Here is a 12,359-nt window from a genome sequence, read left to right as displayed (position 1 = left end):
TTCCTACCATCCCTCAACAAGTCACAACACCAGAGACTGCATACAGAAACAACAAACACAGACACAACACTACACTAACCCCTGCTCAGTTCATGGAACAACCTCCCACACGGATTCTCAGTGTAGAGCGCAACGATACCAACACCCGCAGGCACAACACCGCGCTACCCCTTGCTCAATTCATGGTACTACCTCCCACACAGATTCCCAATGTAGAGCTCAACAGCAAACCAAACAACTCCCACCCACCCCTAGACACCCCAACATGTCAAAACCAACACGGCCAGGCAAATACTGCAACCTACACAAAACCACAACTCACTCCAACGAGGAATGTTCTCAACAAAAATCACAACCACAACCTCATCTGAGAACAAACAACCAAGCTACAGCACCTCGACAAACACCTTCCTCCCACACAACACATACAACTCAACACCGATTGGGGGAACGTGCACCAGCCTCACGCACCAGACCACCATAGGAACGTCCGACACACCACACAACTATATCACCCTAAAGGTGACATTAGATCAAATTACTGTTGACATGATGGTTGATACAGGAACAAACCTGAACCTCATCCCCAGAGCTCTCTACGAAGCACTAAATGACCCATCCCAAATCCAGTATTCAAATACGGAAGGTCTATTGATAGAAGGATCTACCATATCACTTCACGATATGATTGATTTAAACATAGAGGTAAACAATTCCCAAGTAGGCTTCACATCCTTCCACTTAACTGATGAATGGAGTCTCGACCAACAAGGTATAATAGGTTTAAAGTCCCTACGAGACTGGAAGTCCATCATCAACTTAGATACCAACAAAATCTCCTTCCGAGATGAAAGTAATGAGTCAACACTTCCTGAAACACCCGACACAGACACACAACCTCTTTCATATCTATCTAGCTTAAATAAACCCTCTCCAACTAAGAGCTACTCATTCCGTCCACCGCCTTATGTCACCTTAAAAGCACTGATGTCTAACACAGTCATCATGCCCCCTAGACATTCAATAACAGTTCCACTATACATACCCGGAGCAATAGAACATCAGGATGTCATAATTGACCCAGATACGTCAAGAATAAATAACATAACCTTGGAGTCCTCCTGGGATATAGTATCAGAAAATAAACACACCCTAGCTATGTTAACAAATCTCTCCGATCAACACCGCAAAATCAGGAAGAACACAAACATTTGTTCAGTCCATCTCAATAATTCCCCAATCCAGGAACCACTCCCACAACACATCAACACTGTAAGACCACCACAAACCCTCACCCCTATCCACCCCAACCAAATCACAACATCAGCAAACGGAGAGATGAATGACAAGCTACTGACCCTCCTACAAAGGAATAGATCGGCTATCGCCTTAGAAGGCGAACCCTTAGGCAAATGTGATATAATCAAACATCACATCCAAATTCCCCTCATACACCCCCGCTTACCGCATACCCCACAGTAGGAAAACACAAGTCAACAACAGTGTGCACGAGATGTTACACCAAGGCGTAATTTCTCACTCCCAAAGTCCGTGGAACAGTCCCCTCTTCCTAGTCCCAAAGAAAGACGGAACTTTACGCCCTGTTGTTGACTTTAGGAAAATCAATAACCTAACTCAATCTGACCCACACCCACTACCCGCCATGCAAGATGTCTTACAATCATTAGGGAACGGGAACTCTGTTTTTTCCACAATTGACCTTAAGTCAGCCTTCTGGCAAGTGGAACTAACAGAGGAATCAAAACCCGTAACTGCATTCTCCACTGATAAGGGACATTTCCACTTTGAGCGTATGCCCTTTGGCCTTAAGAATGCCCCCTCAACCCAACAAAGGTTGATGACCCGCATTTTCAGCGACATGATAGGAATCTCATTATTCGTCTACTTAGACGACCTCATCATCTATAGTCCCACACAAACTGACCACCTTCACACACTAGAGATTGTCCTAAAAAGACTCAAAAACACAGGATTGAAAATCCAACTAGGAAAGTGTAAATTCCTACAGACGGAACTCACCTTCCTAGGCCATAAGGTAGATAGCCAAGGCATCCATACCACCACAGATAAGATAGATACCACAAACAATTTCCCAACCCCCAGAAACGCAGATGAAACTAGAAGTTTCGTAGGACTAGCATCATATTACAGACACTTCATAAGAAATTTTGCAGAAATTGCATCCCCTCTAACCAAATTCACAAGGAAAGGCGAAACATTTAAGTGATCTGAAGCAGAACAGCAAAGTTTTGACACCCTTAAACATGCTCTTACCACAGCCCCTGTCCTAGCCTTCCCTGACATGAAGAAAGAATTCTTTCTTTACACCGACGCCTCCTCTAAAGGAATAGGCGCAGTCCTACAACAGAAGGATGAAAATGGCAAAGAGCACCCCATAGCCTACGCAAGTAGAGTACTAAATAAGCCTGAAAGTAACTATTCAACTACACACAAAGAAGGCCTGGCACTGATATGGGGTTTGAAGCATTTCAAATACCTCATATTAGGGTACAGGATCACGATTTACACTGACCACCAACCCCTAGTCTACCTCTTTAATTCTAAAGACTTACATGGCAGAATTGCTAGGTGGAAAACCACCTTATTGGACTTCGATCCAAAGATTATATACCTAGCTGGGAAGGCTAACATAGTAGCCGACTCACTAAGCAGACAAATCCACATATCCACCTTAAAAAAACAACAACCTGCATTCCTATGCAAGAACTTAGAGATGAAACTGACAAAGACCCAACATGGTCTCCAATAAAACAACATCTCCTTTCAAGGACCCCCTTACAGTCCCGACCACCTGTCCCTATAGAGGAACTCAAACTGGTCGACGGAATCATAAGGAGAACCATTGCCGACAAGGAAATAACTGTCATTCCCTGAGGCTAAGTTCCCAAGGTCCTACACATATTGCACGACAGTGCAATGGGAGGCCACTCAGGCAGAGATAAGACACTGAACACTGCTAGGCACTCCTTTTACTGGGTCAACATGAAAAAAGATATAACCACACACATAGACTCATGTGTAACTTGCAACCAATTCAGAGGACCTGACCCAAAACAACTCAATATCAAAGACATACCACTCCCTGCTGAGCCATGGGAAACACTTGGCATTGACCTACTAAAAATGCCAACGAGCCATCAAGGTTCCAATTATGTACTCACGGCAGTCGACTATCTGTCAAAGTACACTATACTAGTTCCACTCCAAGACAAAACAGCAGAGACTGTAGCCAAAGCCTTAGTTAACAATATATTCTGCAGATACAACATTCCCAAAAGAATGTTATCTGACAATGGTTCAGAATTCAAGAACCAGGTAATGCGCGAAATAGCACATTTATATAACATAAATCAAACCTTCGCCACTGCCTACCATCCACAAGGGAATGGACTTGTGGAACGAACAAACCGAAAAGTGCTAGAAGTCCTCAGACCTTTGGTCAACGATCTTAGCGACAGTTGGGAAGATTGGCTACCACAGGTACAAGCCAGTATCAACAGCACAGTCAACTCCGCAACAAAGATGTCCCCCCATGAGATCATTTTTGGCCAAAGAATGCGCCTTCCCTACCAAATCTTCAACCAACCACCGCCCCCCTTATACAATCTAGATAATCTCACCCAATGCCTAAAAAGAGGAATGCAAACCATTTATAAGCAAGTCAGAGAAAACCTCAAAGTAGCCCAAGAAAGAACAAAAACAAAACAACACAAACGTTCATCTCCACTTGACATAACACTTGGAGACACAGTCATGGTCAAAGACTCAAATAGAACTAACAAACTCAAACCCAAGTTCCTAGGCCCCTTCACAGTCACCAGCTCACTCCCTAACAATGTTTTCCTACTAACAGATCCTTCCGATCACACAACCGTAACCATATATGGAGAGAAATTGAGAAAAGTTAAACTCAACCTCGACCCAACCCCACCTCCCACCTACAACCCACCTACCGCACTCACACATAACTCACCCAAGCGCAAGTCCCATCCCATGACTCTGCGTCGACGCAACTAAACATGCACTCTAGCTCTCGCCCCTGAAGATGCAGGACGTCATGCATCCCTCAGTGGAGGTTAAAATGGCCAATTTACAATAAGAACTCCTTTCTGCATATCTATCAAAACTTCTCCACTTCCTTCCGACCAATATAACCTTAGCAAGAGTCAGATAGACATATCCTCATTCACTAAGACATAACCTTCATCCCCAGAATGCCTACAATACTCCTACTACTTCACCTCGTCCACCTCTCTCTCTCCATCCCCATTTTGATACCAGGATCGATCACCGGAAACCATGGCAACTTGCAAGATAGCACGACCCAACTTCCATATCTGTCCAGCTTACCCCTTCCATTTCCAATTAACCAATTCCCAACCTTGCCTCTCAGAACTCACAACACCCAAAGTCAATTGTTCCGAGACGTGTGACTTTCGCTTTTCAGACAACACTCAAATACACCACACCCACGTAGGACATAAACACTTCATATTTCTCCCCCACCCCACATTAGTGTCAGTGATATGCCTACACAAACCACCCTCCCATCATAGGATCAACGGCCCTATCACTCTACCAGACACCTGCCACATCTACATGATGGACTCAATGTTACTCCCCAACAAACTACACTACCAAGGCACTCTCAACATGACCCACGATCTAGGTCCCATAACTCAACTAACACTCCCACCCCTCCCCAAGATCCCCGATACCATCCTCCCAAGTAAGATAGACATGGTACGCCTCCTAAATAAATCAACTACTCTTAACCTGGATTCATTAGACCTACACTACAAAATACTACCCTATGCATCCACTGCCCTCTCAATCTTAATAATCCTTTTTATATTAGTGATACTAACCAAATTCTTTTGCATGAAATAATACTATCAAACAGTTTTAACCCTCTTTTTCCCAAATTATTGTAAACCTAGATTAAGTTTGATCTTGTGTCTCATCCAATATCTTGAATACCATAATAACATATATAACCATACAAACTCGTGATAAGAATTCTACAGAAAACATATATTGTGAATCACAACCAGTGCATTGTGAAATATCATATGAAAACAATATGACATTTGAAAATGTGATTCCCTACAGTGATATGTGAAGTATAGTATAAACTTTCATATGATAGTTGAAAATATATGAAATGTTGGTGAGACACAACCTTATTCCCTATTCAGAGACACAACATCGCATACCCATCCTTCTAGTTCTAAGTGCCCTTTTGGGACCTCATAATCAATTCAACATCAACCCCCCTTCTCCACATATAACCACCCAAAGATTTTGTGTCTCTGACTATATAACTATATAATTGTATATATGTATCAATATTTTGTTAACCATGTACCATTAGGTGCCGGGTGCCACCTAACCCCAGGGGGAGGGCAATATGTATACATCACCTCCACAACTCACCTTCTCATGCAACTCCAAACACCGGATGTCGTCCACCGCTACCCGCCTGGCTGGCACCAGCTTGCATCAGCAAAATCACTTGAGGCAAGAAGCAACCAACACACACACACACACGAACATACTCATAAGTGCAGTCAACCTCTAACTCACAAAACACACGACAACCAAATAATAATGAACCCTTCCCCCCTGGAAATATTATATACTGTAAATAACATATAGCTAGTAATTAAGAACATGATAGTTTATTTGCGGGAAACCAAACATTCCTATTAAAAGATCTTGTTAAAACATCTACCAGCACCTCCTATTTTGCTGTGTTAGCACTTCCGACCAACAAAAAGTCGATGCACTAGCCCCGGGGCGGTCGGTCTGATAGACGTGCTCTGTGTAAGTGGTGTACTGCGAACTGTGTGTAAAATGATATATACTAATGTACTATAAACTGTATGTAGAACGACATAATCCTATACTGGAAACTCTGTGCAAAGATGTGTGTAAATCTACAGTGAACTCTTCTTAAGATTAACCAATAAAGTGAAGGAAACCAGAAGATCGTATCTGTACATCCAAGAAGATACGGGAAGGGGCCTATATAATCAGCCAAATATTCCAATTTAATGACTTCATCTCAGTATCGGCCTGAACCAAGTATGAAATTTCAATCGAGATGTACTTTAGCATTGAACGTATTTTCTTTCCGTTGTATTCATCATATGTGTGAATACACACGGGAGACAAAGTACCTACGGGATGACAGTAAGGTCCCATAGCCATGTCTCGGGGAAGTGCGTCCTGATGACATCTTCATCTGTCGATCCGGACGGCACATGTGCTGACCCTACGTCAAAGTCACCTGAGGCACCTCCAGCCGCCTCGAGGTGATCATCCTGATCATGACGCCGAGGAACTGTTGTAAAGAGATAAGCTTAAACATTCCACCACTCATGGATGCTTCTTATACCTAAAGTATTCTTTATTACACGTTGTGAAATGTTTGTAAATTTCACGTACTGTATTACGTTACAGGCATTACGCCTCTGTCAAACCAAACCCTGGCTTTTGCATGATTGAAAAACAAGTTATCAAACTTACTTTTTTCTTTGAAACATGGTCGACTTTCAATGTCGAGGTCGGTGATAACGAATAGACTACATCTGTATCAACATGGATGAGTGAGTACTATATCAGAGTAGGACCATTACTGATATACTACAATATTCAACATCTGTAACAACATGGAGTTATAGTGAATCCTAATAGGGTTACCTATTAATTAAATCTAACATTTTACCTGAATCTCAGGACGGAGTGGGCAATTACTATGGGTAGTACATTATAACCTGAAGCACCAGAGGTAGGGTACAGGGGACCAGTACTCGAATGAGTAAAACAACAAGGAGAATGAGGAAAGAGGTCAGATCATAACTGTTCTCGGAACCTACCTGAGGCATATGCCATATTATGACTGGCAAAACAAGGGTGGAAACCAATTTGTTAACATCAATCATTGTTATGCTTAACTAAACTTCTGAAAAAAGGGGGGGAGGTGAGGTCAGAAACAGTTATGAGTGAACGCAGATATGGGTGGTATTACTCATGGATTCAGGTATCCCTCACTAAGCTAGTAGTACACAAAGTCAAGGCTGTTCTCTGTCCATAGCTGAGACATATAGTAACCCTTGACTTTTTTCTTGAAGGTAACCTTGCTATTTGTCTTCTTAATGGACACAGGTAGTGAGTTCCATAGTTGAGCACCTGTGAAGTGAAAACTGTTTTTGGTGAAGGGACCTGCATGGGGTACGATAAGAGACTCTTGACTGTTCCGGGTTCGGTTCTCAGCCGATAATGTAAAATTACAGCTCACATATGAAGGAGCAGAATTATGAATGACATTGTAAACCTGGTTTAGTTTCAGCTGCTGGACACGATATTTTACTGGTAACATTCCTACCTTGCTAAATTCTTCAATACCAATATGACTACGTTGAGGTAGGTTTAGTATGAATCTAATTATCTTATTCTGTGTAACCTGTAGCCGGGACTGGTTTTTTCTGCTCAGACTACTGTACCAAGAGCTACAAGCGTAATCGAAGTGATGTTGTAACAGGGCTGAGACCAGAAGCTTCTTTGTTTCCAGATCAAAATTTCTGGCTTTTCTGTACATAGCATTCCCTGAGAGGGACTGATCTAAGGGTATTCCAAGATAGGTTACTTCTTGTTTTGACTCTAAGACATTAACCCCACATCTGACCTGAACATTGCTGCGTTTCCTGAGGTCGGGTTTGGATGCGAAGACAATACTTTCCGTTTTACCGAGGTGTAAGGACAGCCTATTATCTATGAGCCAGTCCTGGACCGATGACAGTTCGACACTCAGTTTCTCCTCTACTTCAACCGGGTCCCTACCTGAGACAATTAGAGCGGAGTCGTCTGCAAACAGAGTAACTTACAGTTCACCGCACCTGGCATGTCGTTAATATAGATCAGGAACAGCAGCGGTCCTAGAATTGAACCTTGTGGTACACCACAAGTTATCTCTCTGTCATCTGAGCGGGCCTCATTTACCTGTACTAGTTGATTGCGACCTGTAAGGTAGGACTTGAACCAGCCAATATTCGCCACTCCTAATGCCTGAAGTTTTTTTAATAGTATATCATGGTCCACTGTATCAAATGCCTTTTGAAGATCCAACAAGACTAAGCCCGTGTAATTACCTCTGTCGCATTCCTGTTTTATCAGATCGTAAAGGTATGTTAAGCTGGTGTCTGTTGAGTAGTTCGTTCTAAAACCAGATTGCATACCGTATAGTAGATTACGTTCCCTGAGGTAGGTATCTAACTGGTTGTATACGGTACGTTCCAAGACCTTCGAAATAATACCTAGAATTGAAACAGGCCTGTAGTTACCTGCCTCAGTTTTTGCGTTTTTCTTGTAAAGAGGTGTTACCCGAGCCCTTTTCATGTCGCTTGGGATAAATCCTGAACCAATAGACAAATTTATTATGTGGGTTATTGGGGGAGTAATAATTGAGGCTCCATCCTTAACAAACCTCGCAGGAATGTCATCTAACCCTGTAGCCTTATTGGCACTTATGCTAGCCAGTAATTTAAACACTTCTTTTTGAGTGGTCTTATGCAGTTTGAAACACTTTGAGGACTTGTCCTTATAATACTCCTGAACGTACCTCAGCCCAAACTTCCCAGAACCTGTAGGGAGGGATTTAACTAGTTTTGTGGCAATGGTTGTGAAAAAGGTGTTGAAGTGATTGGCTATGGTGTTCCTATCAGAGTTGAGCTCACCGTTTATCAAGAGTCCTATCCTGTCTACTTTGTTACTAGGCTTTGTGTGAACTTCTAGGGTCTTCAGTGTTTGCCAAAGCTTCCTTGGATCGTGTTTGTTCTGGTGCACCATCTTAGTACAATAATCAGCTTTGGCTTTGTCCTTCCAATAATTCACCTGATTCCTATAGTACAGAAAGCCATTATAGTCCTCCTGGTTTCCACTTTTCCTAAATCTGGTGATAAATCTGTCTCTATCTCTAATTAAACCCAGTATTTCATTAGTCATCCATGGCTCCGTCCTCTGTTTTATTCGTATCTCTTTGAGAGGCGCTACTCTATCTATAATAGTAAGAAATGTGTACTTAAAATTTGACCAAGCCTTATAAACATCGGTACAATTTAGAACTGGCGACCAGTCTGTCCTACCCAGTTCATCTACAAACTGTTCTCGTGAGTAATGCTTCATGGAACGAAGCTTCACTGTGTTGTGCTTGTTGAAAATCGTCTTCCTAGCTTTCCTAGTACAATATATGAGCTTGTGGTCACTAAGACCATAATCACAAGCACCAGACTGCGTTATCTTGTTACGATCGGAGACCAGGATAAGATCTATGATGGACCTAGATGTGCCTGTTATTCTAGTGGGCTCGTCAATCAGTTGTGTCAGGCCATGAGATATTAGCAAGTTTCTCATTGCCTTGATAAGGTTATTATTTGTACTTGCCAGATTCGTATTAAAGTCACCTAGGATAATAATTTCTAGGTCATGCATATTGACTCGATTGAAACAGGTGGATTCTAATGCGCTATAGAAGGACATCTGTTTTGGTGGTCTGTAACAGACCCCGCATAAGATGGGATGCGATTTGGGTAACAATATTTCTATCCACACAGCTTCGAGCCCATCGTTACTCATAAGGTCTGTACGGGGGTTGAATGCTAAGTCGTTACATATGTAAGTACATACCCCTCCTCCGGTCCTCTTTCTATCATTACGCACAACACTATAACCCGGAATCGCAATTTCCGAGTCGGAGATGGTACTGTCTAGCCAAGTTTCGGTGACGCCGATGACTGCTGCCTTGGTTCGCCGCGCAAGTAGTCGGAATTCGTCTATCTTAGGTAGAAGGCTTCTGGCATTTAAGTGCACGAAGTGGAGGCCCCGCTTGTTGAAGCAGCTAAAATCACCCCCGGGTGTTGACTGGGGGAAGGCACAGCGATCGGGGTTAACAGGTGAAGGGTCAACCTCACCGTCGGACAAGGGGGCTCCTGGTAGTTCATTGAGTGTACACCCAATGCAAGTGAAGTGGAGAATGTCCTCATTCACCAAGGCAGCATTGTAGGTCTCGAGAGAAATTCCACAGCACTTGATGTGAGTCCATTTCCCACATGATTTGCAGCTGATGGCTCTGCTATTGCGACGGACTCCTTTTAGACAGCTTACACATGGGTGTTGTGGGACTCTGGTTGCAGTTGGTCCAGGACAGGGATGTACATCCCCACAGAGGAGGAGGGCGTAGGACACCAGAAGCTTGGAAGTGTTGGTTTTTCTCTTCGGTGTTATATGAGAACTTCCCCTATGCTTGGCTAATCGAACCCGACGCCCTTTTCTGACTTCTGTTGTTGGGGTAGGCGGGGGAAGGAACTGACACAGAGTATGGTGGTTAAGAGAGATCTTAGAGCTTCTGTCTCTCACCCCAGTGTTAGAGAGGAGCGGAGGGTAGCCAGGAATTCCCACTGCAACGTAAGAAGGATGACCACTTGTGGCTACGTTAATCAGTAAGACCGCTCCCAGCATGGTTAAAAGCATACCGGTCATCCCTGGCGCCATGTCGTAAATTATCACGTGTATGCACTATTTACGGCGCCGATTACAAGCTCTTGAGCTGGGGACACTTAAACACGTGTACTCACTCGCAATAACACTTCGGCCCCACTCAGGGTTTTAAACAAGTCAATTAAGAATTTTTTCTCTGTGCCTTAATCACGAGGCGCATTAAAGTCAGGATGGTTAAAAGTTCGGGAATAAAATCGGAAGGATAGGAAAGAGAAGGAAATAAGATCGGAAGGAGAAGGATACGAAGGAGGGAGGAGATGGAGGAGGGGGAGGAGGAGGAGGAGACTTGGCGAGGGGAGAGCAGGGAGGAGGAGGAGGAGGAGGTCTAGGCGTACGAGGTGTGTTTCGGGGGAGGGAGAGGGAGGGGTAGACTGTGGCACCCTTGTGGAGGAGGAGACTAGGTGAGGGGAGTGCGGGGAGGAGGAGGAGTCATCCGACCATAACCTTTTACTCGGTTAGAGAGGTGCGGTTGGGGGGGGGGGTAGATGGTTTATTACCCTCTCCGACACTGGCACCTTTGTTCAACTTATACACGCTCGGCTTCGGCCCACTGGCATGTCGGTTCCTCCATACAAATTTCAAATTTGATTTCCTAATTGTGGTTGCCACTGGCTCAGCTAGACACCGCAATTGAGAGCCATGGTTGGATTAACCACTCACGAGTCACTAGGAATCTATCTCCTCCTTTGGCACTCCCCCCTGCGCGCGAAAATCCCCAGTTATACGGGAGCCACGCACACGCACGTCCACTCGTCCACTGCATCTCAAAAGGAGCGATCCACCAGCGGCCAAACAGCAGGCAGAAAGCAACCGGTCCAGGATACATAAAGGCCGGCGGAACCCATCAGGAGCACTCGTCGCCTCGGAACCCGAAGGAGAACATATCCTCACCTGTCTCTCATCGCCTCGGAACCCGACTGACAACCTCGGAAAAAAAAAAAAAAAATTGAATCTTCTCGGCGCCCAACAACTAGCGAATCGCCACATAGAACCCGCGGTTCTGTGAGTCGCGCACTTACAAAGAGAACTGGCTTTCTGAACCACGCTTTTCACTTGTAATATAACTTTGCATCCAGTTAGGCCCTGCCCCACATTGCCACCTTTCTGACATCTGGCACCTATCGTGGGGCCGCTGCTGCTCCTGATATTCGGCGCTCAACATAGGGCCACTGCTGATCCTGACATTTGGCGCCCAACCAACGTGGGGTCCCTGCCGATCCTCACATCTGGCCCCCAACGTGGGGACCCTGCCGATCCTGACGGTGCACTTATTTGTTAACGTTTATGGAAAGAGGAAAGTAAACATTAAAACTTTTATCAATATGACAATTCTTGTATAGCACAGATTAACTGGAACATTTGGGAGTCCCCTGAAGTTTAATCATCTTTAAGATAACACTAGAGAATCGACGATAGATACACGTCACTGGTGGTCTTCAGAGAAAAATCAGACTGAACCGTCTCCCCGCCACCTATCTTACCCATCAATGACCCCTTCTATCTACCCCTATACTGGTGCTCTGTCTCTGGGCCGGGACAAAGATCATAACTTTCGACCAGTTTCCAACTTTTCCACAATTAGAGCGAAGAGCTTAGGACTGTTCCTCTCCTCCTGCTAAGATGTAACAGACTTGCTGCAATACAGCAGTAGTCGTAGACTGGACAGATTTATAACAGAAACCACGGCAGCTGCTGGGTGCTTTTGGGCTGCAGACATCGAGTCAATGAAGCTCGGAATAAGAGTTATTATAATGACCATT

The 12,359-nt window shown here is 44.2% G+C and overlaps 1 protein-coding gene across 1 annotated transcript in view; it reads right to left on the bottom strand.

Annotated features, from left to right (window-relative positions):
- The window catches only part of LOC143036202 (alpha-2-macroglobulin-like protein 1), a 65,142-nt gene that overhangs the window by 21,312 nt on the left and 31,471 nt on the right, over nucleotides 1-12,359 (bottom strand). Inside the window, exons 11-14 of the mRNA XM_076203452.1 lie at nucleotides 12,243-12,306; nucleotides 11,619-11,855; nucleotides 6,574-6,635; nucleotides 6,229-6,388 (exon numbers count right to left, since the gene is read on the bottom strand). Of these exons, the coding sequence (XP_076059567.1) occupies nucleotides 6,229-6,388; nucleotides 6,574-6,635; nucleotides 11,619-11,855; nucleotides 12,243-12,306 (523 nt within the window). The remainder of the gene's footprint in view (nucleotides 1-6,228; nucleotides 6,389-6,573; nucleotides 6,636-11,618; nucleotides 11,856-12,242; nucleotides 12,307-12,359) is intronic.

The sequence above is a fragment of the Oratosquilla oratoria genome, chromosome 2, assembly GCF_046742065.1.
Source record: "Oratosquilla oratoria isolate Oo_2021 chromosome 2, ASM4674206v1, whole genome shotgun sequence".
Taxonomy (NCBI): domain Eukaryota; kingdom Metazoa; phylum Arthropoda; class Malacostraca; order Stomatopoda; family Squillidae; genus Oratosquilla; species Oratosquilla oratoria.
The sequence above is the reverse complement of the archived record's forward strand: the minus strand, read 5'-3'. Positions and strand labels throughout refer to the sequence as shown.